Genomic DNA, 27863 nt, shown 5'->3' on the forward strand with positions numbered 1-27863 from the left:
TATCATCCATGCTTTTGGTTTCCACACTGAAGACCATTACGAGTTTTACCTGTGCCAAAACCTTCTCCTGTCCGGACCTCCACCAACTCCAAACCTTTCCGCTCATGTGGGAGTCTGGTGGACAGTCCTCCTACTGTGCTCTGTTGATGACTCTCATAGGCCCCCCCGTCCTGGCCCACGCTTGGCTCCTGTCTCAGCTGTATGCCCTTGTCCTGGCTCCTGCTCTGGGAGGAAGGTGTGGAGTGCTCCTAGGCCTGGTTAGGGTCAATGAGGGTGTTCCACACCATTAGATTTACTGTCAAATGAACTAAAGGCTAGAGCTTGTTTGAGTTGGGTTGAACTCTTGCTGTAGTAGGCTATTAAAACTTTAAACAGAATGACTGTCCTGACGTATACAACTAGAAATGTACAGAAAATATTGAAACCCCAGGAAAACGTACCAGAGGCTGACAGACAGGTCGACGCCCCTCTGACAAAGAGCTGATTTACAGATAGAAATGTCGCATCACAAATAAGCTCTCCAACTCCCTCCTTTGATGTGACATATTCAAATGTTGCAAATCTAGAAAAATGACAATACAGAATATTTTAAATATGAATGAAATATAATATTAACAGCTTCTTTTCCTCCTGTCCTGCAGGCAAAAGAGGGGGGAACCATGAACAGTCCGGTGGAAACAGAGGACAACCAATACAGTCCAATACATCTCATTGGGCTCAGAATATGTTGCCCCCTCAGTCCCAAACAGCACCACGATGGGCCTGGTCTGGAGAGCCCACAGCAGTACACCAAATGGCTCCCCAGCCGCCACGAGGCCAGCCTGCTGCCCATGAGAGAGGACCTGGCTCTCTGGCTCAACATGTTTCTGGGTAGGGTGACCTTCACATGGTTTTTATGTTGTTACGAAACACCTGCAACAAACCTGTAACCATCTTCGAGTTTGGGGCTTTTAAAACACTTTTAACAAGGAATGTGACTAAGATAATGTGATGCATTGGTTTAGCTCAATTCTTGTGCAACATAGGCCTATTTTTGTCATTTCTGAACATCAATTAGAATGTCACCCAATGACATACAGGTTATGCGAGGACATGAAATTGGATCATACTTTTTATATTGGATAATGGGGACATAGCTATTGGTTGGTGTTCTGAACTGGAAAGGCACACATTAACCCAAATCCTTGAAATACTCCTGCATGTCTGGTCACTGAAAGGAACCCTGTTAAGATATTATTGGAAGGAAGTCAGGAAGGGCCTGAACATGTCACAGCCTGTTGGGGAGATGACTAGATAATATCCATCACTCACACATAGGGATCGACTTGCAACAATGCAAAGCCACACATAGGTATTTTCTAGGTCTACAACCAGGAAGTTTGCATGAGAATGACGTCGTTAATAATAAGGTCCCATTATCAAAGCAAATGCTTCAGTTTAATATGGCATAATAAAAATGCATTACTCCAGAGCAACGCCCTTATCATTATTCACAAATAATGCCGGAGCAGTATAGTACATCTGTGTCATCGCAGTGAGTAGTACCCTCAGGACAAAAACACCTGTGTAATGACATATAATGCTCTACATGATCAGTATGTAGCCACTATATAGTCACTTATCATGTACATTTTTTATTTTTATAAAACATTATTATCAGATGTAAAGCACACAATGATGTAAGACAACTATTTGATGTCAAATGGGCTCCCCTTTCTGTGATCTGTTTAGCACGGTGTTGGTGACTGACATTTCTCACCACAGACTCTGGGGTCACGGCTGACAGCCTGATGGACAGGCTGGATAATGGGGTTCTGCTGTGCCAGCTGGCCGAGGAGCTACAGGAGAGGATGATCCAAGCCAGCAATGGCAAGGTAACATACAAACATACATGACCATAGACAGCATACATTACATGATCACATTTAAGAATATTGATCTTTCATCAACTTACTTATGCCATACAGATGTCTGTATTTCAGTGGCTCAGTCTAAAGATACGATCTGCAATTGAGCTGTCTCTGGTGTACATTTGGTGTATTTTTTATTATGTTGAAACCTAGCCATCACTTGAAAGTAGACAATAAAGGACAGAATGTTTCACTGAGAGTCTCTGGTTTTGAAGTCACCATCTGTGGTTCTCCTCACCCCTTCTCAGAGTGCTGCTGCTGCTGATACTGATACTGATACTGACTGAGAACTGCATAATGCCACGCTTCATTGTCATTCTTGAATTGCGTTTACTAGTAACTGTTTCCTAAGTTTATAAACAAAATTACTCAATATTGTTTATAATCTTAATCTGCCCAAGTGCTGGTTGTTGGAGTTACTTTCTATGGTTCTAGACATAAATTTCTAGACATAAATAAATAAATAAAGGCCCAAGTTTTTTGTTTTTAAAATATTGTTCAACAGCTGATGAAACTAACACTGTAAAAGTGTGAAAACATTTGATCAGTGTTATTTCCTGATATTTGCTGGTTGAAAATACAATCTACACAGGACCTTGTAATCAGCAGGTTTTGCATGGGTGGAGTTTCGGCTTGCCTGGTGACATCACCAGGCGGTTAATTAGGTAAAGGCCCAGTGCAGTCAAAAATTTGATTTTCTTGTGTTTTATATACATTTCCACACTATGAGGTTGGAATAATACAATTGAGACATGGATTGTGTATTCAGAGACTGAATGGGCAAAACAAAAAATATAAGTGCCTTTGAACAGGGTATGGTAGTAGGTGCCAGGCTCTGTCAAGAACTGCAATGCTACTGGGTTTTTCATGCTCAACAGTTTCCTGTGTGTATCAAGAATGGTTCACCACCCAAAGGACATCCAACCAACTTGACAACTGTGGGGAACATTGGAGTCAACATGAGCCAGCATCCCTATGGAACGATTTCGAAGGTGTTCTTAATGTTTGGTATACTCAGTGTATTGAGCTGAATCGGAGTATTGACACTGACTTGGTGATTGTCCCTGTGTATTTTCCCCAGCCCTTCGTCCGCAGGGTGATTCATTGGCAAGCTGATGCTACTTCTGGCTCTTTCTTTGCCCGGGACAACGCTGCCAACTTCCTCTACTGGTGTCGGAAGATTGGTGTGGATGAGACTTACCTGTTTGAGTCTGAAGGTTTGGGTGAGTGCCTACTTGCTTGTCCATCTCCGTCTGGCACTGACAGGACACAAATCTGTACTTAAACAGCCAATATCCATCAAGTTGTCTAAGAGAGAATCTGTAAATCTCTGTCAGAGTCAACAAGATTAACTAATGAACACTGCAATGGTGTGGCTAATTGGCAACAGACCCTACAGTTAGTTCATTAACACACTTCTGCCGATTCTAATCTGAGCTCAGGATGTGCAACGTCCAGAGATTTACCAGAGATAATCTTATTGAGAAACAATACACGTCATACACGTCACAAGAACATATGCTTTTAAAACGTTCCCGACCCCTATCCCATCTCTACTCTCATCCATATATATACTCTCATACCCTCTTATCAGACCATGGGAGGCCTCTGGCAGTAGTCTCTGGAATGGTTTCTTTCTTGTGCCTGTTCTGGATTAGTAGCCTGTCCCCTGTGGAAAGACTGTGCTGTGTCCCATTGTCCTATTTTCTGTCCTGTAGAAGCATGGCCCCACTGGGAAAACACTCCAGTGTCACCTGTCTTTGTCCTCCACTGACTCCCTAGCTTTGATCTGTGACTGTCACTATGAGAACGCCAGCCATGCTTCCTCACTAGCTGTAGAGGATTTAGCGAGTGGGTGAGATGGTTTAAAGGGAATGAAAGAGACAGATGTTCAGGTGGAGCTGGAAAGCAGGTCAGCTCACAGTGCTAGCTGACTCTGTACCTTGAATAGAGGGATGATATATCTTCTTCTCTGACTTGGATTGTCTTGTCTTAGGATCATGTATCACTCATTCACCTCTGTTTCTGTTTGATGCCTTCAGTACTGAGGAACATGGGAGACTAGTTATTGCATGTTGACCACATTTAGTGATATTAACTGTGTGTGCGGTATACCTATTCCACCTGGGCATGTTCCTTTATGGGTATGCGTGACACTGAGAGTGTTAATGTGTAGGTTTAACTACCATACACATCAGTTTGCCCCCTAGTCTGACTAAACTGGCTTATTGGTGAATTGCACTCAGAATGATAGGACATGTACATATGACTGCCGTAGTTTTCAATATTTATGTTTGACACAGGAATTTTAAAGTCATTCATACTGTATATTTTCATACGTACGTAATTGCTTAAATTGTTGTACTTCAACGTACAACTACATGTAAGTGTATACTGTGTATTTGTGGCATTATGTCTGCTCTACTCTATTCCTGCTTTCTCTCCTCCCGCTTCCCTGCTGCATCCCTGGTGTAGGGATGGATTTACAGAATAGAGCAATGACAAGGAACTTCATTGCCAATTTCAAAGATCAAAGGTTACCTATGGACACTGTCGGGAGGTGTGTCCAATGTGTCTCACATTTGAACTATAATACCATAACTTTTCCMAWTTKTTTGTGTTTTGGTGGYGYTTYMTTTTCATGTTAKGCTACTGRGAGAAGTTAATTTCACTACACAGTATATCCATGATTCCTTTCCCTACAAAACAAAACCACACCTTCTGTCCCTGTGAAATGAAATTACATGTTTAGAACAAGATATGTTTTGATAAGTATTTTAATCACTTTGGAGAGCCTAACTTTGAAGACTACGGATGATTACAGGCATTGAGCGTGCTGTGTTCAGCCTCCATGCCCACGTTTTCTTTACACACGTGTCTGGTGCCTACAGGGATTTGAGTTCAGCTTCAAAGATAGCTGGGCACTGGAGAAAGGCATAACCCCTCCTGAGTCCTCACTGACATTCACCCGTATTCAAAATGCTGCTCTTGTTTTCATTTTCCTCACAGATAATGTCCTGTTTTATCTTTGCAAGCAGCTGAAAGATACTCGTTGTTAATCGGTAGCATGTGTGATGTTTGTGGTTCTTGAAATGTAAACACATATTCAATTTTGTCTGTGTGCCTCCTGATATTCAAATAGCTTGGTGCAGGATGAAGGTTGTTTTGTGTGTCCTGACATCCTGACAGTCTGTTCATTAAAACGCACATTTAGCTGCTGTTCATGTCCTCAGGCTTTACAAATGAATATGACAGTATTTGTTTAGCCATGACATGTGTTGTGTGTGCTTTATGGGCAGTGCTCCACAAACAACCTCGGGAGGTGTGTCTCTGTCTTATGGAGCTGGGAAGGATTGCAGCCAGGTGAGTTGTCATGACTCTGTGTACATCATTCACTCAGAGACTTGCACAACCGCGCTATTCCCAGTTCATGGAATCTTTCTTTACCAACCGTCTAACAGTGGTGGTGTCTCACTTCGCTCACTCTCAGGTATGGTGTGGAGCCCCCAGGGTTGGTGAAGCTGGAGCGAGAGATAGAGAGGGAGGAGGGAGGGTCTCTCACCCCATCATCACCTCTGGCCTTCCCCTCACCCACAACTCTTCCCTTGATCTTACCGCTGCTCCGTGCTCCTACACCCCCTGCTTCTGTAACCCCACCTCCCAGTCCAAGCCCACCCCCTTCCCAAGCCCCAGTAGACCCTACTCCTCCAACTTCCATCTCATCCTCGTCAACCACCACTAGCACAACTTCCACTCAAACCTCATCTGTTACCATTGTCACAACCTCCACTGAGACCCCTCCCACAACACCAACCACAGATACTATCTCAACCCTGAGCCTTACAGAGACCCCTATCTCCCCCTCTCCACCTCCTCCTTCACATCCTCCGCTACTGCCGTCACCACCATCACCCTCTCCCTCACCTAAGCCCAAGGCGCGTCGTCCAAGCAAATCATCTGCTAAGAAAACGCTAAGCACATGCAACTTGTTGGATGACATAGTAAGTACCTACTCTCAAATAGGCCTAAAGTAACCATGAATTACCCATCAATGTAATGAGAAATACAGTAGCTAATCAGTGTCATCTTGCCCCACTGACTGTATCGTAGGAAAGATCTTAAGTATTGACCTAGTCTAGCACACCAGACTTCCTCTCCAATTGTTTAGCAAACATTCTTAGCGGTGATAATGCTGGTAGGTATAGCCTACGGGTAGGACGAGGTTATGTCTTTGTTTGCTTTATCTGAGAGATGTTTTGTGTTTCAGGTGAGAAACATTATCGAGGACCCGCCATGCAGCTGCCCCTCTAAGTTCCCTGTGGAGAAGCATCCTAAAGGACGCTACCGTATCGGGGAGAAGGTCCTCTACGTACGAGTATGTCAAAACTCCTTCCTTCACCCTAATTGTTGGGGTTAATAAACCTCAGGCATTTGCGTGAAACCATGGAAGTAGATTATATTTATATTGCTCTATACAGCAGTGAGTGACATTATTTATAGGACACATACTGTATGGACATAAACATTAATTTAAACCAACAACCACATGAGGAAATGTAAGGATTTTAATTTGTTGGTATTGACTTAATACCAACATATTACATTCTTTGCATTTCCTTATGTGTTTGTTTTTTAATCATGTGATATTTTAGAATGTTGATTTACATATATTGAGCAATGAGGGTATGTTTCCTGCACTAAGCTGCAATAAGTGGGAATCTATAGAGAAGGACTTGTTCCAGGCAAAGCCCCATGGGATACAGGGTTGCTTGGCAACGGTAGACTGAGTTCACACCCTCTAATGGGAAAAAAGTATTATTAAAACATGCCCAGTTTTGTATTTCTTGATTTGTCTTAATATGTATTGAATGTGTCTTACTAATAAGTTATTCTATATTATTTTGTTAAACAAGAAGTGAAATCTTAGCTATAATGTAAAATTAACATTTATACTTGATTATATTCAAAATACACATTTTACTCAGTTGCTCCATATCTAATATATTCTGAAATGGACTATTCAATTCCATAGCTAATTTACCAATAATTGGATGGTATGGACTCAATGAACCAGAAATGCATCAATTGCTTCCTCAGTGGAAGCTTTCCCTATATGGCCTTGACTGACACTGTAGCATCGTCTGTCTGCTGTCCACACTGAGCTGACAGACCAAATCGTATGTTGTTGGGGACAATTGGGGACAATTGGTCACCAACAGAAGACTGTTTTAATGCTCAGTTAATCTCATTGAAATCCATTGGCTTAGAATGTGTTACTCAATAACAGTATGTGATTTAGCTGTCTTTGTCAATAAACTGACACGCTGAGTTACAACTGCACTCCTATTTTTCTTCCCTGAGCAACAGACACCTTATTTTTACTGCCCATTTAGATATAATGGCTGCCTTAGACTCACTGAACACCTGTTTCTCAGTAATAGTCAAATGTCTAACATGGGAAAACATGCCCTTACGCCACATCAAAGAAAATGGAGGTCATAAAAATGGATAGCCAAGGGATGTTGTTGGTTTATGGCCAAGTTCAGTGAGGATGTATGTTTAGGACGAACATTTACAAAATTGAGAAATATGCGTGCCCTGACGGTTTCATGCTCAGGGTATTGTATTTTTCCTTTCTTTCATCCTTCAGTGTTTCTCAGCAACCAAGGTCATATGACTGGGGTTTGGTTGCATGTCTGTTGAAGCTCTGTATTTTTCCTGATGCCCTCCCCTAAACACACTTTGGCTTATTTTAGTCTTCTGTGGTTTCCTGAGCATAACTGCTAATTACAGATTTAATTACAGCAGCATGGACTTGTGCCAGGCTACGTTACCTTTTTCACTTTAGATTGTCTGTGTGCCCAACATCTCCATCCTAACTGTTATTACTGTACAGCAGAGGTATTCAACCGTGGGTCTGCAGCCCATGTACCGCAGGGGGTCCGAAAAAAGATAAATAAAAAATACTATAAAAAAGTGATTGTATTTAATTGTATTAATTCAATGTTTTTAAGAATATTACTAGTGGCCTCCCGGGTGGTGCAGTGGTCTAAGGCACTGCATCGCAGGGCTAACTGTGCCACCAGAGATTCTGGGTTCGAGCCCAGGCTCTGTCGCAGCCGGCCGCGACCGGGAGGCCCATGGGGCGATGCACAATTGGCCCAGCGTCGTCCGGGTTAGGAAGGGTTTGGCTGGTAGGGATATCCTTGTCTCATCGCGCACTAGCAACTTCTGTGGCAGGCCGGGCGCAGTGCACGCTGACCAGGTTGCCTGGTGTACGGTGTTTCCTCCGACACATTGGTGCGGCTGGCTTCCGGGTTGGATGTGCAGTGTGGCTTGATTGGGTTGTGTTTCGGCGGACGCATGGCTCTCGACCTTCGCCTCTCCTGAGTCTGTACGGGAGTTGCAGTGATGAGACAAGACTGTTGGATACCACGAAATTGGGGAGAAAAAGGGGTAAAAATATATATATATTTTAAAAAATAATATCGCTAGCAACAACAGAATGAATGCATTGTGAATAACAAAAAAAGAAGAGAATATATATATATATACTGTATATTATTGTCATCCACACCAGAAAAGAGCATATCTTATTTTCTTTCTAATGTCGCCTAATGTATGATGGGGGTCCCTGGGTCGCCGGTTGCCTAGGAGGAGGTTCCTGGGCAAGAAAAGGTTGAAGACCCCTGCTGTACAGCACTACCTGTAGGATACACAGTCCTTTCTCTCAATCACTAAAAACAGACTTCTCTTCTCTGTATGAATAGAGCACTACAGTCCACTCCCCTGTAAAGATGTTACCTGTGAATGTGTGGAGTGATGCCCTGATAACCCCTGTATGTCTGTCTGGATGTATGAATCCTGTGATGTTTGCTTGGCTTTTTAAAGAGCAGAATCTATTGATTACTAAGACCAAGTCATTAGTGGTGTGATTTAATCAGACAGCTCATTGAAGCCTGGCCTGGTATGACACCCCCTCTCTCCACTGGAGATTTTTCAATCATGCTAGCCCTGGAGGGCTCCATGCAGCATTCTCAGCTGTTGAAGAAAGGAAGGCTTTTCTTCTCCAAGCCCAATTAAGCACCAGSCTTTATAGCAGGGATGGTAACTGTGTCTGGCACTGAAAAGAAGGGAGACATTAAAACCTCTCACAATATCATCTCACTTCCATTACTTCCTATTTCCATCAGAACACATAGGAGCTTTGTTTGGTTTGCTTTATATTTTAGCAGTGGTCTGACTGCTATAAAAAGAAGACATATCTCCATTTAAGCAATCATTAAAGTTCTATGGGGTTACCTAAAAGGAAAAAGTAGTTTCATTTAAGAATAAGTAGGAGACTGTGGTTAGGTTATACTAAAGTCCCTGCACTTTTTGCATGTGACAAGATCCTCCCGTAGAGTGAGATACATGTGAATTTCTCCAATACAATTACTCCATCTCTCATGTAATGACCAGTGCAATCACAATAATCTTTCCTCAGAAGGGAATGGTTAAAGCATGGCCCCTAGTGGATGATGGGTGAAGGCCTCTTCCTCCATTAGCATTCTCATGAATCTTTCAACAACAAACGGGAGGAGAGAGAATCAATAGAGCTGCCAGGGAAGGAGGACACAGGGGAATCCAGCAGTCAGCTTATGGGCTGGAGTAAAGGCACACGTGTGGGGGGGCAGGGGCTGTTAGAATGAATCTGATTATATAGAAGAAGATGTCTGCCGCAGGGGGTTGTGTGCACAATTGCTGAGAAAGTCTACTTGCATAATTCTACTATGTGAATATTGAGTTTTGAGAGCCATAACAGTCATAATGTATTTTGACTAGTGTTCTGAGTTGACTAGTGTTCTGTTACATATGTAATTAATTAAATACAGTCACCCAAATATATTTTCCTCATAGAGCTCTTGAAATATAGTGCTTTTGAGAGACTACTGAAAAGACAAATCCTTATAGCCTACAGTATTTTATCCCACATTTGTATGGACAGCTCTTACCTAAGGTTGATGAATGGAAAAAACATAAATAGGTGTTTCCCTCCACTGCTCCCTCCCTCCCTCCCTCTTACCCTTGTGTTCGTGTGTTATGTCAAACTTGACCCCGCTGTCAGCAATAACATTTTAATCTGCCGGTGGACAGCTGAGGCAAATCACGTCTCAGGGGCGCCTTGGGTTGGTAAATGGGATTACCAGGCATTGTCTGTGTGCACGTGGGTGCTTGTGTATGTGCGTGTGTGTATTCACTTACACCCCTCCACCGTCCATCTCGCCATTAGTATGCATAGTGGAGGACAGGAGGCGTATAGCAGGGGTGTAAATCTGCTTGTATTATCACATTCTTAATGGTTCCATAATGAAGGGGTTATGGGCGATAAGGAAGGAGGGGGTGGGCTGGTGTTGACAGGACGGAGGGCCAGGCAAGGCCTCTTGGGAATCTAGATGTCTGTGTGGAGCTACAGCTTTGTAAAGAGACAGCGGTCTCTATTTCGCTGCTTTAATTTTCTTACAATCTGACTGTATTATTTGAGAGCTGTTGCCATGGTAGCGTCAGATTTGCACCAGACCAGCGGGTGATGTGTAGAGGAAGGTGTCTATGCAGTAGTTGTCAGAGGGCTTGATTTAAAGAGTGCTGATGTCTGTGTTTGCCTGCTATCACGGGTGTTCTAAGTGTAACTATGTACATGGTGACTTCACACCAACGTACCATTTATGAATGCTGTGTGCGTGTCTGCGTGCCCGTGCGTGCATATCTGTGGATTAGTCCACTGCATGTGCTCAGCTGGCGTCATGAGGCAGTGTTTCATTTGGCTTAATGAGATTTTGACAAAGCTGTCTCTTTCTATGGCTCAGAGATCATTTGACTTTCATGAGAGCTGTTACACAGGCAGAAGGAACAGGTCAATATTTGATTGGAAGGGGGTTCATACAAGAGCAGTTTCAGTCTGGGGAGTGGATCATAACATTTTCCAAGGTTACTATGCCTTGGCCTACTTGAAATCATTGGTGAAGGGGGATTCAAAACCAAGCTAGGTACTGAGCATCAAACAAGTACTTTTGTTGTGATATGGTTGAATTGGTTAAGTTGCTCAAATGGAATAGCAGTCATGGGTTTTATTGTACCTGCTGTTTCTGACTTTCCCCTCCATCTTGTTCTTCCTGCAGATGCTGAATGAGCGTCATGTGATGGTGCGCATCGGGGGAGGCTGTGAGACCTTGGGATGTTACATGCTGAAGCATGACCCCTGCCGGAGTCCACCGGTCACCCCGGTCAGGACCTGTCGGGCCAAAGGAAAGTCCCCCAACATGAAGGACTTCTCACCACTGTCACCAGACAGCTACATGGTGGTGGGGGCACACTACCGTGCCAAGAAATAAAACATGAATCTGTTCAACCATAACAGATAACTGACACCACAACCTAGCAATGAAGCTTCCTGGTTATTCTGAGCATATCAAGGTTTTTTTCTGGAGATTTATTTGAATGAAAGCTATTGCCTAGTGACCAGAGGTGTGTAATAAATATATATATATATCTGGTAGGTTGGGTTTAGTGGCTCACATGTATGTAGAAAGGTATATTTTATCATCTAAAGGAATTCAACAAAATACCTGGTATGGTGTTATTTTTAAGATTAGTTTGAAAAAGTGATGTTATCTGTAAAAATCGATCCTGTAGTCTTTAAAAGAGTTGATCCAGAAAGGCTAGTATAGCTGAGGGTTAATGGTGTTTATAAATGTATTTTAATATGTTGGATGAGGGCTCATCTCAAGACTGTCCAGTCATTTCTCTATAAGAATTATTTTATTGTACTAAAATATATTTTTGATAGTACCCTGAGAGAAGACGATATAGGGATCATTTATTAAATGTTTATTTTTCAGTATTTTATGTATATTTTGGAATGTACTCTGATTGAATATCATGTAATGACATCACATTTTTACCTTTTTTCATGCCCATGTAAACTATGAATTTATCTGTAGTCAGTTGTTCGATGGTTAGCTGCTACCCTGCAGCCTTGACTCTTCCTCAGTTACTGGAATTAACACGACAGAGGACATAGCCAGAAAATACCCAACTCTCCTCTAGGTGGCACTGTGTCATAAGCAATAGATGGGACAAGCAACACCTAGCCCAGGGTTTCTTAGCCTTTATGGCTGCATTTAGACATGCGACATAATTATGATATGTGTTTGACCAATCAGATCAGCCCTAAAAATGATCTAATGTGAAAAGATCTGTGATTGGTCAAAAGACCTATTGGTGGGAAAAAAGATCAGAAATGGCCTGCCTGTCTAAACACAGCCTAATATTATTAAAAGGAATTCATCCACTGAGGTCCACTTAAAGTAAGTCTAGCATTTGGACTAAATCAGTGTCAGCTCACTAACTGACAGATGTCAGCAACATCCATGGGATTGTTTTTAAAACCTCATAAATGCTGTATTAGTTTGGAGAATGAATATGTGCTACACACTGATGAAAGACAAACTGAGATGGATGATGGTGTTTTTTTATTGTGAAATCGTGGCAATCGTGTAATTCCTCTGATAAATGAGCCACATGTCCAACCAAAACTTTACTGCTGTGGTTTCAAGAACCATAATAGCCTATTTGATTATACTCTCCGTGAGTGGGAAATAGTGTACATGTAAGCCCAGATGGGCAGTTCACAGGAAGAGCTTTACCTAAGCTCAGTGTTTTTCTGTTGTGACATAGGATGACATAGACATCTAAAATACATGAAATATACAGACACAGTTGACTTCAGAATAGTATATTAATTACATTTTATTTCAGTAAAATAAATTAGATTAAAAAATGGACAAGTTTGAATACATTAAAAGAAATGAACCATAATGATCTCATGCGAGACTATAATGTYTTTTAATCGTCTTTCTCCATCCTCGTGGATTGAACCAGTATAAATGACTTGTAGAAAATCATAGCAGTGCTACTTAAAGAGGTGCCACTTGAAATTGTGGCATTTGTACAGTGTCCCACATTGCTCACGCTGAACACTTTCCAGTTCCTCATGAAACACTAGAAGTCCCAATAAGAGAAGTACTTTGCTGTCACTTTGCATTCAAGTTGTATATTGTGCTTACCCCTTCTCTCATTCTTTTTTATGTGGCCATTTTACTACTTTTTCAGAAATCTTGCTATGCTACCCAGATATTTCTCTATCAACCGGTTTAGCAACAAAACCTTTATCATTATTCAAACAACGCAATTGCAACAAATGTATTGTTTATTGTAGTAATTATCCATGCATTCAATCCCATTGGCCAATTTAGAGATCTAAGGGACAAAACCTGTACATGTGTGTTGATATAAGCTGGAGGAGAAGACTGTGGATGAGCTCAGAATGGCAGCAGAACACCACCAATATCCACAACTCTTTTACAAGTCTGAGGTGGTGCTACATGTAGTAACAATGTTGGGATGTTTCACTTTGTAGTCACTTTGAGGCAATGTTTTTATCTACAGTCAAATACTAATTCACTGGAAAGGTTATAGCTCATCACCTCACCTCATAACACTGCTGAAAAAGTGTCACAATGAGTGCTTTTTTAAATATAGGTAACAAAACAGTGTTACTTGAGTACTCTGTACTCACAAAACACATCAATTCCATCTTACCTGTAATTCCATCTTAATTCATGTGCAGTGCTAGCCTCCGAAGCCTGCCTGAACCCAGACCTGCCACAAACAAACTCCCAACATGGCCTGAGTTTCATCCCAGACCCTTTATGTAATACACAAGTGTGCTTGTATCATTATTATACCTCTCAAGTCTTGCGAGAACTGTGCACTTACAGAGTACATTAATCAAATGTTACCCAAATGAGGGCCTTTTGACCTCTCCTTGTCTCTATGAATTGCAAAGGGGACTCTGCAAAGGGCCAGTAAGACTGCCTGTTGCCTGGGGCAAAAGTGGCACTGAAATTAAGAAATGGTGAGCTCCCTCAATTCATTCAGGAAAGTGGTCGACTCAATAGGGATCCTTCATACTGAAGTGATGCAGATTATGCTTTAACAGGACATCATGTTGTCTGCTTACAAGATGCCACATGATTGGTCTTGTCTCCAAGAGACCTAAGCTGATTCCTAGTCTCCCCCTACTGAGGAAGAATACAAAGAACAGCTATGGGCAAGAGCAGACACCCCTGCCTCAAACGTGAGGACAGAAGGATTGGTAGACTGGAAAAAACAACATACCAGCGGTGTTACTGATGTAAACATGATATTAAGTATGACTTTTTACAGCCCTACTGCTCTCTCAATGTAAATCTCAACATTACCCATTTTCACTTACAGAAGAATATTAACAGAAATGTTAATGTTGAATAAGACATGTATTCAATGATAAACTTTAACAGAAGCTTTGGGAATCTATGCTGTGCAAATACCTGCATTTTGCAGCAATTCACACAAACCAAATCACTTAATGCATTGATACTTGCTACATACAATGTGTTGTGCTATGTGAAGGTTTTTGTGCCAGAATACATTAAATGCAAGTCCAACACTGGTGTCTGCCGTTCAATTCCTGCCAAATCCAAGACGGCAGGTATTGTCACTTATAACTGTAAATTACTGTCTGTCATTGTTTCTAAGTTTGAATGTGTTACCAGAAGGTTACATTTTTTTTTACATTGAACCCCGTCCTTCAACATACAATATTTACTGTTTCTTAAAGGTCCAATGCAGATGTTCTTATTTCAATATCAAATAATTTCTGGGTAATAATTAAGTACCTTACTGTGATTGTTTTCAATTAAAATAGCTTCTTAGCAAAGAGCAATTTCTCAAGCAAGACTTTTGCTAGGACGTTCTGGGAATGGTCTGAGTGGGGAGGGGAAAACTGATTACACTATAATGGCATTATCAGCATTTCACAGTATTTTCCAACCGCATAATGTGGAAATATATATAAAACACAGACAAATCACATTTTTGACTGCACTGGACCTTTAACTGCCTCTGCTACTCTCAAACAGTACTTAATGCGCCTTGCGATCACTCTTATTCTTCTAATCATGAAGCATACAATTTATTCCGGCAAACAACATCACTGAAGAACCAAATTGCCATTGTTACCTCGAAACAAACAGAAAAAAAATCTTATTCAAGAGTTACTTTATACAAACAATGACCTGAATCTACGTAGAGATGCATTTGTACATACTGAATCATAGAAGCGCTGAAAGATTTGCTCTTCAAAAGCACAGTTCTGTATTTTATCTTGCTGTTCCACCCCTGCCATTTCCAGTTTGTGCTCTTGGTTCTCTGCTGCAAGAAGCAGGTTTTAGGCTTAAACTGTAAAGTCCTTCCTAGGGATAATGCTTCCTAGGGATAATGCTTGACATCAGTCAGCTGATTCAAAACAACGGACAGTTTATGCCAGCATAATTTTTGTTGCGAACAATAACAAACACAGTACAGACCACCCGACTAAAAGAGGAATGATGACAGGATGCTCTGCCACGTTTTCTTGTTTGTTGGTTTGTTCCATTTAGAGATGCTTGTTGTTTCTTTCTAAGCTTTTGGACTGTGTTCTGTGTTGTGTGTGTTAAAAGAGAGCACCATTTTAAGACAATTCCTCTTGAAAACAAAAACAGACAAACAGTCGCCTTTAGGCTGCCATAGAATTAGTAGTCAAACGTTTAACAACAAAAAGGTCTTGCCATGTCCCAAAGTATTCTGGGGGCCATTGCTCTGTGTCTTAGATGTACAGTAAATAGTACAGTTTGGTGTGGTTTGTCTTTGCTCTGTTCTCCCATGTACAATTTCTCTGGTACACTCATGATTCAGATGGATGACAGAGGTGGTATGGACAGGGAAGGGGGACGAGGTGAGATGGTGGTTGGACAAAAACGTTGGACGAAGTTGGATAGGTGTTGCTTATTTGTGCGCTYTGTGGGCCAGTCACACAGTCCCATCACACGGTTCCGTTCTCCTGCCTGGGCTTGTGGACGGTTGTACGGGAGGGGGTGCTTAGGGATGGGGCCAGGGTGCACAGGAAACCAGCCAGCAGAGTGAGGCCTAAGCCCCCCCAGGCACAGAACATGGACCAGCCGTAGCCATGGCTAATATCCTCTGGGAGGCCATACATGTAGCGTGGGTAACGCGACAGCTCAAAGTTGATGCCCGCCACACATGTACACAGGGAGATGATACAGCACGTTCCTGAGGGAGGACAAGGAGACAAACGGAAATGTATGGGATTCACAGCAACTTCAATGAAATATATACAGTATTATGTCATTCCTATGTTGGTAGGCCTAGTGGGTCAGCCAGACAATAAATGGTAACATCTTCACACTCCATTTACAGAGATGTCATGATTTATTGTACATCTTATTATATAAACCTATATGTGTTCACACATATACAGTGGGGCAAAAAAGTATTTAGTCAGCCACCAATTGTGCAAGTTCTCCCACTTAAAAAGATGAGAGAGGCCTGTAATTTTCATAATAGTACACTTCAACATGACAGACAAAATGAGGAAAAGAAATCCAGAAAATCACATTGTAGGATTTTTAAATTATTGCAAATTATGGTGGAAAATAAGTATTAATAACAAATAACAAAAGTTTATCCAATACTTTGTTATATACCCTTTGTTGGCAATGACAGAGTTCAAATGTTTTCTGTAAGTCTTCACAAGGTTTCACACACTGTTGCTGGTATTTGGCCATTCCTCCATGCAGATCTCCTCTAGAGCAGTGATGTTTTGGGGCTGTTGCTGGGCAACACGGACTTTCAACTCCCTCAAAGATTTTCTATGGGGTTGAGATCTGGAGACTGGCTAGGCCACTCCAGGACCTTGAAATGCTTCATACGAAGCCACTCCTTCGTTGCCCGGGCGGTGTGTTTGGGATCATTGTCATGCTGAAAGACTCAGCCACGTTTCATCTTCAATGCCTTGCTGATGGAAGGAGGTTTTCACTCAAAATCTCACGATACATGGCCCCATCATTCTGTCCTTTACACGGATCAGCGTCCTGGTCCCTTTGCAGAAAACAGCCCCAAAGCATGATGTTTCCACCCCATGCTTCACAGTAGGTATGGTGTTCTTTGGATGCAACTCAGCATTCTTTGTCCTCCAAACACGACGAGTTGAGTTTTTACCAAAAAGTTATATTTTGGTTTCATCTGACCATATGACATTCTCCAATCTTCTTCTGGATCATCCAAATGCTCTCTAGCAAACTTCAGACGGGCCTGGACATGTACTGGTTTAAGCAGGGGGACACGTCTGGCACTGCAGGATTTGAGTCCCTGGCGGCGTAGTGTGTTACTGATGGTAGGCTTTGTTACTTTGGCCCAGCTCTCTGCAGGTCATTCACTAGGTCCCCCGTGTGGTTCTGGGATTTTTGCTCACCGTTCTTGTGATCATTTTGACCCCACGGGGTGAGATCTTGCGTGGAGCCCCAGATCGAGGGAGATTATCAGTGGTCTTGTATGTCTTCCATTTCCTAATAATTGCTCCCACAGTTGATTTCTTCAAACCAAGCTGCTTACCTATTGCAGATTCAGTCTTCCCAGCCTGGTGCAGGTCTACAATTTTTTTCTGGTGTCCTTTGACAGCTCTTTGGTCTTGGCCATAGTGGAGTTTGGAGTGTGACTGTTTGAGGTTGTGGACAGGTGTCTTTTATACTGATAACAAGTTCAAACAGGTGCCATTAATACAGGTAACGAGTGGAGGACAGAGGAGCCTCTTAAAGAAAAAGTTACAGGTCTGTGAGAGCCAGAAATCTTGCTTGTTTGTAGGTGACCAAATACTTATTTTCCACCATAATTTGCAAATAAATTCATAAAAAATCCTACAATGTGATTTTCTGGATTTTTTTCCCTCATTTTGTCTGTCATGGTTGAAGTGTACCTATGATGAAAAGTACAGGCCTCTCTCATCTTTTTAAGTGGGAGAACTTGCACAATTGGTGGCTGACTAAATACTTATTGCCCCACTGTAGCTCTCTCTCACACACAAGCACATATACCCACAACTACCGTAGTCTACACAATGCATCAAACAAAGACACACATGCACACACACACACACACACACACCAAACAGAGAGAGGAGCCAGCTCTTACCTCCCATGAGAAAGAGTAGTCCAGCTACATACTGCATGAGGTCATGCTGCTGACAGCAGCCCAGCACTCCGATAATCCAGCCAAACAGGATGATGGACACGCCATGCCACCAAAGCCAGCCGTCATCCTGCGTAGATCTGCACCAACAGACACACACCTCCGTCATTTTAGTGGACAAAGAACAGTGGAGATCAGAGCAGGAGGCCCAGTGGGATCTACAGCATGCACAGCACAGAAATGCAATGTCTGCACAATCATATTCTCGGCATATGATACATCGAAATATTCCTGACACAAATAGAGCCATACACCCTTACAAATCCCTGTCACTTCCTTCATAGAACCATGTAATCTTCCTTATCTTTTTGAAGGATATCAAAACTAGAGAGGGCGACAGGGAGGGTGAACAGCGATAACAAGAAGATGAAATTGCTCTCAATGGCCGCCACTTAAAATGTATTTGATCCTGAGATAACAGTTAGAGAGAAGAGAGAACTAGAGAGATAGACAGAGAGAGAGAAAATGATTGAACACAGGGAGAGTCCAGACATACTGTACAGCCAGTAAGACATCCATTAGATAGACAGACAGACAGTCAGACAGACAGGCTCAGACTTACGGAGTGCATGCCACTCATCCTGACGGATGGTCTTGGTGATGTTGATGGGTAAATTCCGCGGAAGGATGGAGGAAGAGTAGTGATACTTGACTGGGATGCACCGCTGAATCAATCCTGAAGAAAAGAGTTTATGATTATGAGAGAAACACAGTCTTGATAAGATCTTGATAAAACAGACTGCTTTGCAGACAATAAACTCAACCACACTGAATATGGTGACTCAGTTAAAACCTTTTGTCAATAGGGGGAGCTGTTAGCACTATTTATTTTTTTACATTTCCAAATTAAACTGCCTCGTACTCAATTCTTGCTCGTACAATATGCATAATATTATTACTATTGGATAGAAAACAATCTCTAGTTTCTAAAAACGTTTGAATTATGTCTGTGGGTGAACCAGAACTCTTTCACAGCGAAAATCATGACAGGACATGCGAAGCTCTGAAAAATAGTCTCTGATCTCAGATCAGTTTTAAGCTCTGTGTGTGCCCTATGGATCGAAATGAACTGCACCGCCTTCCCCTGGATGTCAGTAACCAATGAGAGTGGAATGGCGTCTCTACGTGTTTCTCAGAGTTTATAAAAGGCAATGGAGTGAGATGTCCCTTCTTTTGGACGCTCGCCAGGACGCAAGGGAGGACATCAGAATGGCATGCTCAAAAGCTCTCGTTATTGACCAAAGATCTATCCGTCTGTGATTTAATTCGATATAGGTGTTAGAAACATCATAACGAAGTTATTTGAAACCGATTTATATCAGTTTATGCGAGTATATTGCTATTTTTCGGAATTCCTTAGATTGCGTTTGAGGATTTGGACATGTGTGTGCCGTGTAGCTATCGTTAGCTGCTAGTTCCGAAGTTGAAGAGGTCGTTTTACAACAAAGCAATGATTCTTTTGGACAAAGGACACATTGCCCAAGATACTGATGGAAGCTCGTCCAAAAGTAAGAGTATTTATGATTATTCCGTATTTATGTGGAAAAATGTAAACGCAGTTGTCGGCCATTTTTTGCGGCACTAGTCTGGCTGTAACTCACAATGTATGTCTAGTAACGTTAATTTAAAAAATCTAAATCAGCGGTTGCATTAATAACCAATGCATCTTTCATTAGCTGTCCAACCTGTATTTTTTTAGTCAATCTAATCGATAAATAATCGTAAACATAGGTGCCTTTCCAAGATGGCGCCGGCCAGAATGCATGCCATGTTTTGAGAGATTACATTGCATAACCATGATTTGTGATGCTAAATATGCACATTTTCGAACAAACTCTATATGCATTGTGTAATATGATGTTACAGGACTGTCATCTGAAGAATTCTGAGAAGGTTAGTGAAAAAATTAATATATTTGGTGGCGATAACGTTATTGCCCCTTTTGCATTGATTCAATGCTGGGTGATGTTACTCATGTGGTATGCTAATATAACGATATATTGTGTTTTCGCTGTAAAACACTTAGAAAATCTGAAATATTGTCTGGATTCACAAGATCTGTGTCTTTCGATTGCTGTATGCTGTGTATTTTTCAGAAATGTTTTAGGATGAGTATTTTGGTAATTGACGTCGGTCTCTGTAATTATTCCGGCTGCTTCCAACGCTATTTCAGATTGCAGCTGCAATGTAGAACTGTGATTTATACCGAAATATGAACATTTTTCAAAAAAAACATATGCTATACCATAAATATGTTATCAGACTGTCATCTTATGAAGTTGTTTCTGGTTAGTGGCTATATATATCTTTATTTAGTCGAATTAGTGATAGCACTGATGGAGTAAAAAAATGGTGGAGAAAAAAAGTGGTGTCTTTTGCTAACGTGGTTAGCTAATAGATTTACATATTGTGTTCTCTGTAAAACATTTTAAAAATCAGAAATGATGGCTGGATTCACAAGATCTGTATCGTTCATCTGGTGTCTTGGACTTGCGATTTAATGATATTTAGATGCTTGTATTTACTTGTGACGCTATGCTAGGCTATGCTAGTCAGCTTTTTTACTGTGGGGGGTGCTCCCGGATCCGGGGAGATACCAAGTAAAAGTTAAGCATGTAGACACTACAGTATTCTAAAAGAGAAAGATGTTATGAGTCCTTTGTGTCACTGTGAATGATGTCATCAGCAATATCCTCAGTTACCTCTCAAAGTGAGAGACAGCTAGCTGTGATCAGGGCAGAAACAGCATCCGGCATCATCATGTATTCACTCTAATTATCTCTCAGTGCGAAGTGGTATCCAGACTAATTATTACAACAGGAAGAGACGAGATTGCATTACTGTTCATCATATCACTGCGATGAGATAGACCACCTATGCTCAATATTGCAAATATCTTCACATATTCCTGGAGTGTTGTGTACTGTAATTATTGTGTTGATTTACCAACAGTTACTGTGTTGATCAGGGAGAAGGGAGATTTATGCTGAATATGTTCATGACGTGGTTTTGTATAAGTGTGGAAGAAGACCCCTGCCATAAAGCCTAGTCAGTCACCATGAACGGAAAAGGCTATATGGTTCTGGCATAAACAAGAGGAAGAATCAAAAAGGAAAACATGAGCTAGCGTGAATGTTCAAAAAAGGGTTTGACCAAGGAATCTAGCATTGAGTTCACTCAGTTCAGAGTACAGAAATACATAATTCATTGTTCTCATGTTCGGTGGGGAAGCACAATACATCCAGATGAGCGGTGAGACATTTATGTCCCATGACTACTTCTGCAAAATCTAACATTGTGTGAGYCTCAAGATCAAGAGCTATGGATGGAGACCAATTTACTAAGCACTTGCTCAGTAGCAGATCTGACTACCTACTCGCTAATATTATTTGATACATTTTAGGTCAAAGGCAGCAAAAACAAGTAATCAAATGTGAGAACCCAATGTTGAGGCAGGGAAATCCCAAATACATTGGTATTGACCTACCAAATGTGATAGAGTTGTCAAAAGTCACAGTGTGAAGCTCCACTCTTAGAACACCTGGACTTCAGCTGCAAACATTCAGCTATATGAAGCTAAGGAAGTCAAAAGTACTGTACGCAGGCTAAAAYATGGAGCCAACAGTTCACASCCTCATATGGAACTAYAGCAGYCTGAGAGARGAAATAGACATTTCTGGATTGGGTTCCATGTCCCAGTTACTGAGGAGAATCTATAGTATTGGCCAAATTAATCACTTTCAATGTGCTCTGGTCTCATAGTGTGGTGGTAGCCAGATCTGTTTATGCTTAAGCCAACTCATCTGTCGTTTGTTTTCATGCCATAGATGTAGCATTGAATCACAAACATATCTGGCTAGTGGCTACCACCTGGTCCCACCAAGTTACTTATATCACTATTACTGTGATGGTGGTATACAGACCTACTATCTTCACTATAGAGACACTTTGAGGTGTGAGTTGTGAGGTGTCTGCAGATGCAGACCAACTCATCATTCTGATAAACAAGGGAGCAACTAGAGAGAATATCATGTTGTCCAGTGGGCCTATGTGTCTCAATGCAATTCAACCTGAGGGTGTAGTGGATTTTGTTGTCAATTTATGATATGCTACAGATTACCTTATTCTATCAAAGAAATCAGCTCACTTTCCCACAATTCTGACAACAGTTACCGTTTACCTCAGCATGAGGGTCGTTCCACCAATTCGGTGCCTTTTGAGAAGTGTAACTTTAGGATGATATTGTCACGTTCCTGACCTGTTTTCTTTTGTCTTGTATTTATTTAGTTGGTCAGGGCGTGAGTTGGGTGGGTTTGTCTATGTGTGATTTTCTATGTTGGGATGTTTGTGTTCGGCCGGGTATGATTCTCAATCAGAGGCAGCTGTCAATCGTTGTCCCTGATTGAGAATCATACTTAGGCAGCCTGGGTTTCACGTGTGTTTTGTGGGTGTTTGTATCTCGTGTCAGTGTTCGTGCCACACGGGACTGTTTTCGGTTTTGTCACGTTTGTTGTTTTTTGTATTTGTAAGTGTTCAGTTTCGTTTTGATTAAATCAATATGAGCACTAACCACTCTGCGTGTTGGTCCGATCCATGCTCCTCCTCAGACGAGGAGGAGAAAAATCGTTACAGATATATTTTTTTGCTTTCACCTAATTGTAGCATTCTGTCATTAAGACCACATGTTCAACATAATAAAAATAAAAATCTCAAGTTAAATAAAAGAAATGACTGTAGTAAGTGCCTAATAAGTGCCAGGGTTGACCATAACAGGGTTGAAGTCAGCCATACATCCACGTATGACATGGGGAATGGAAGATTGTTGTGCGAAACAGAGAATGGCAATTAAATGCAAGCTACACCCAAAAAAATGACGTTGTTAAAACATTTCTAGGGTTGACGTGATATGCTCGACCCGCTCAGTTTTCCACCACAAAACAGGCAAAAAAAGGAGAACCAGCTCACCTGCTTTTACACTATGATTTTACTATAGATGGGATGGTTGTTTAACAAAATGGATGCACAGCTATGGGGCAAAGCAGACAGGGTTGGCTTAGATTGTTGACAACACGTAAACTATATTTCCTTTCCAAAGTTTATTGAAAACAAATACATTTGCACAATGAGCACTTACTTGTTGTTTCTCAAATAGATCGTTACAGTTGTTGGTTAGCTAGCCTGTTTGGGAAAGGCGTGCCGCTAGCGGGACACCTCGACACATCCGGTGAAATTGCAGAGCGCAAAATTCAAATTACAGTATTATAAATATTTAACTTTCAGAAAATCACAAGTGTAATACATCAAAATAAAGCTTAACTTCTTGTTAATCCAGCCGCTGTGTCAGATTTCAAAAAGGCTTTACGGCGAAAGCAAACCATACGATTATCTGAGAACAGCGCCCAGCACACAAAACCATACAAACATTTTCCAGCCAAGTAGAGGAATCACAAAAGTCAGAAATAGCGATAAAATGAATCACTTACCTTTGATGATCTTCATATGGTTGCACTCACAGGACTCCATGTTACACAATAAATGTTTGTTTTGTTCGATAAAGTCCCTCTTTATGTCCAAAAACCTCAGTTTTGTTGGCATGTTTTGTTCAGTAATCCATTGGCTCAAACGCGGTCACAACAGGCAGACGAAAAATTCCAATAGTACCAGTAAAGTTCGTAGAAACATGTCAAACGATGTTTATAATCATCCCTCATAATATTTCAACCGGACAATAGCATTGTCAATATGCACCAAACAGCTCTGGGACTTTCCACTGTCCACTCATTCAAAGTGGTCATTCTCCCTCATTTGTCAGAATAACAGCCTGAAACAATGTCTAAAGACTGTTCACATCTAGTGGAAGCCATAGGGAACGCAATCTGGGTCATATCCCTTTATATGGTGGATAGGCTTTCAATGGAAAAACACCCATTTCAGAATAATGGCACTTCCTGGATGGATTTTCCTCAGGTTTTCGCCTGCCATATCAGTTCTGTTATACTCACAGACATTATTTTAACAGTTTTGGAAACTTTAGACTGTTGTCTATCCAAATCTACCAATTAAATGCATATCGTAGCTTCTGGGCCAACAGGCAGTTTACTTTGGGCACCTCATTCATCCAAACTACTCAATACTGCCCCCGGTCCCAGAAAGGCTAGCTAGAAAATTTGAGCCATATTGGCATAGACATGACATCAGTCAAAACACCTCAAAACAAGATCTGGTATCAAGAACAAGATACAACTAGCTGAAACGAGCCACCTATGATTCCCCACATGGCAGCTTGTCATTGTCCTTAGCTGGCCATCCAGAATAACAACACAGACTTCTGCCCCATTGAATCGCGAGCATCGTTTTCGTGACGTTGTCAGCTAACCCATCTATTAGGGACTGCGGTTGAAAATTAGCCGGCTGGCTAAAACTGGCACTTTTACTGCAATGTTGATTAATGTGCACTGTCCCTGTAAAAATAAAATAAAATAAACTATTAGATGTTCAATGTTTTGAAAAATTGATAGTTTCACCATATAAAAACGAGAGCTCAGTTCACGTAACAGGGTTGACCTTAAAATGAGGGACGGACGTAAAATAATCACTAATCACATAAAATAAATAATAATGTTCAGAAATTATTTTTTCAAAGCAACAAAAATAATTAGGGCTTTACGATGATGCTGAAAACTTGGATACATTTTGGGGTCAAGTGGGTTAAAATCTTCCTAGAAGTCACCGAGGGTGCATAGATGGACATGTCAAAATGCTGAATATTGGCACCACAGTCTTTATTCTTGATAAAAATGTAAAGATGTATTCAATATAACAGGCTTTTAAAATTCAACATTGGTGCACAATTTCTACTTAAAATATCAAAGGGATGCAAAAGGAACTTTATTTTCGTGGAACAACCCATGAACATGTATGTTTTCACTGTCCTCTAGGCCTACTCTGGACAGTTTGAATCTGATTGAATACATTAGGAAAACATCCTGGTAAACAAACATGCTATAATTTGTGGGGAATTCTCAAAAATATTCAGTGTCCTGAATTTCCTTGAACGAAGGTACTGTGTTTATGCTAACATTGATGCTGTTGTTCGCTCATCATTCGTCAGAATCTCAGAGTAGTCAGGCATGAACGCCTCATGGCATTGCACAGAAAGCCCTGCTGTTGGGTGTCGGACGAGGCCGTTCTGCGAGAGTTCCATGCACTGTGATTTCCTCTCTTGCAGCTCAAAATTCCCACGAAGCAGGATGTTTATCAATAATTCAGTCATTGATCTTCTCTCGGTCTCCCCCGTGACAATCAACGCATCACCCATAACACATGATCTAGTATTTTAATGTAACAGATGCCAAATGCACTCAGCAAAATCGAACAGTCCAAATAGCACCTGAGACAAAACCGTTTCGCTTTTATAAGGGAAGACCCCCTTCCTCCGCGTTAATATGCTGCTGCTAGGCGAACGGACTGGGCGCAAAGCCTGAAAATAAATTCAGCACCATGGACAGCGCTGTACACACAAAGCGTACAAATACGCAAGTGTCACGTCTTCGGTGTCACGTACACGACTGGCATTTCCATCTAGATGATTTACTGATTATTTATTTGCTACTGTAGTTTACAATGATGAACAAACGCCCCTCTTGTAAAATATTATTATGGCAACGGCCCTACAGTGGCAGTTATGAGCATCAGTTAATCCCATGACCAGTGTATCAATATGATCGTGTTGAGCTTGGATCTGAGCATCAAGCTTACACTCAGTGAGCAGCATCAGTACCACACCAGGGCCTGATGTAGGCTATTAGCTGTAGCACCCGTACCTTTATATATGAGATCCTCTGTCTCCAGGTCAAATCCATCTCGATGACACTTTCTCCAGAGCCCAGAGATGGTTGAATTGAACTGGCGACTGCAGTGGGACTCCATAGCTGAYGCTGCRGCCAGAAAGTGCCGTTTTTCCCTAATAAKAGGCTGWGCTCCGGCACTTGGACTGTTACCTTTCCTTTCAATGCCCTTTGGGGGCATCTGGAGGGGKAGATTGCTATTTGAGATATAGATGTACCCCGGGTCGTTTCTCTTGTTGGCGTAGTTTTTACACCTTTCTCGGTGTCTYCGYGCATCTGTCTCATACCAAAAGTCGGTGCAGATTGCCATGGCTAGCAACCCCAACGCACAGAACGCTAAGAACAGCCCACTGSTGGTTAAAATTTTCATGGCGGCCATCTTCCCCACTCGATGGAGAGCCCAGACAGTCGCGAGAAGAATCCTCGGCTGCCGTGATGGTACCCCGTGTCAAAAATCCCGAAGGCGCTCACACCCTCATGGAGCTCTGGACAGCAAACATGATGGACGCCCCGGTTCTTTTGGGCTAGATGCTGTCTATTGTTGTCCTGCGTCCCGGCAGATGTGATGATTTTTCCACCATCTGTTTTGGTACTGGAAAGAGGAGAGGGGATGGATGGCGACCAATGCTGCGAGGAGTGGGTAGTGATGCAATGCACTCTCTCTCCTCTCGGGTTTCAGTAGGATGGGAAGAAACTAAGCACTGGCAATATATCTCCCGCAGGTTGTTCACTAATAATAATAATAATAATACTATTAGGGGTAAACATGTATGATTGATTAAATAGGAATACAGTGTGTTAATATACGAATTATATCATATGTATTATTAGTAGTATTATTGTTATTATTTGGGACATTGTGATCTGCTACAACTGTAAGGACCTGACACAGTTGTTTAACTATCATATTAAGTATATATATTGGGCCATGTTTTATGTATCATGAAGAAACATACACATGCACATGGACCACATGCTGGATCAAAACCTATTTGCAACCCAACATATTTCATTATAAGCCTTTTCTGTGCACAGTTGACAAACACACTGAGACAGGTGCGGGCTGAAATTCAATTGGACCCAGCACAGCAATGATTGGTGTCTTTGTTTACAAACTACCACAATCCAGGTTTGATTGAATTGAGCCCACAGCCTATCAATATAGTGAAGTTTCAATGTATAAAACAACATGGAGACACACTGACCAAGGGTTTCCAAAGGCCTACATCAGGGCTCTCCAGCCCTGTTCCTGGAGAGCTACTGCCCTGTAGGTTTCCACTCCAACCCTAATCTAGCACACCTGATTTAATAATTAGCTGCTTGATAAACTGAACCAGGTTAGTTACAACTGGGATTGGAGTAAAAACCAACAGCAGGATAGCTCTCCAGGAACAAGGTTGGAGACCCCTGGGCTACATGATAACAACATCAATATTTAAGATGAATCAAACTATATTCCTCCTTCACTCAGGCTCGGCTGATCCAAAAACACTGCTAACGTATATCAAAGAAAAGTTTTACACAACTTTGGAGAGACATTCAATCAGTACTTAGGGATAGGTTTTAATTTACAATACAAAGCAATAAGGTGTACATATTAATTAGATGTTATTACTTGAATAATTACATTGTTAAGAGTAATTACATTGTTATTACACAAGTATAAGAGCAACTTAGTGTAAAGTGTTATCAATGAAGTTTTGGGGACATATTCCTATACAAAATTGTGCATATGGGTCTCAATTGTTCATCTGAGGTAAAGGGAGGTAAAGATAGCAATGAAAACCGGCACATTTTCAATAGTGCAACAATAGATGTCCTTGAAAGACTTTACATGCATTTGTTTTCTCTGGGTATACCATGTGCAATACATGATCCCTTTAAATACAACAAGGTATCACACATTTACTTCGGACAAGGCTTGTGTATAATTGTGTGCCAG

General features: G+C 41.5%; 2 protein-coding genes across 2 annotated transcripts; one reads left to right on the forward strand and one right to left on the reverse strand.

Moving 5' to 3' along the window:
* The first annotated feature begins 652 nt into the window (after positions 1-652).
* On the forward strand, positions 653-12770 carry LOC111974753 (growth arrest-specific protein 2-like). Its single transcript, XM_024002726.2, has 7 exons — positions 653-870; positions 1765-1874; positions 2992-3133; positions 5210-5273; positions 5401-5911; positions 6178-6285; positions 11069-12770. Exons 1-7 carry the CDS (start codon positions 660-662, stop codon positions 11279-11281), a joined length of 1359 nt encoding a protein of 452 aa, XP_023858494.1. The 5' UTR covers positions 653-659; the 3' UTR covers positions 11282-12770.
* Positions 12681-26583, reverse strand: LOC111974754 (transmembrane protein 178B-like). Its single transcript, XM_024002727.2, is given in 5 exon segments — positions 12681-16100; positions 18018-18119; positions 18122-18154; positions 18637-18750; positions 25898-26583. Coding segments are annotated over 5 exon segments (900 nt in total). The 5' UTR covers positions 26301-26583; the 3' UTR covers positions 12681-15852.
* Between the last annotated feature and the right edge of the window lie 1280 nt (positions 26584-27863).

Source organism: Salvelinus sp. IW2-2015, linkage group LG15 (assembly GCF_002910315.2).
Source record: "Salvelinus sp. IW2-2015 linkage group LG15, ASM291031v2, whole genome shotgun sequence".
Taxonomy (NCBI): Eukaryota; Metazoa; Chordata; class Actinopteri; order Salmoniformes; family Salmonidae; genus Salvelinus; species Salvelinus sp. IW2-2015.

Coding starts and splice junctions, on each gene's coding strand:
- LOC111974753 (XM_024002726.2), top strand. CDS start 660: ATGAACAGTCCGGTGGAAACAGAGGACAACCAATACAGTCCAATACAT. Junction 5,912..6,177: donor GCAACTTGTTGGATGACATA/GTAAGTACCTAC, acceptor TTTGTGTTTCAG/GTGAGAAACATTATCGAGGA. Junction 6,286..11,068: donor AGAAGGTCCTCTACGTACGA/GTATGTCAAAAC, acceptor TTCTTCCTGCAG/ATGCTGAATGAGCGTCATGT.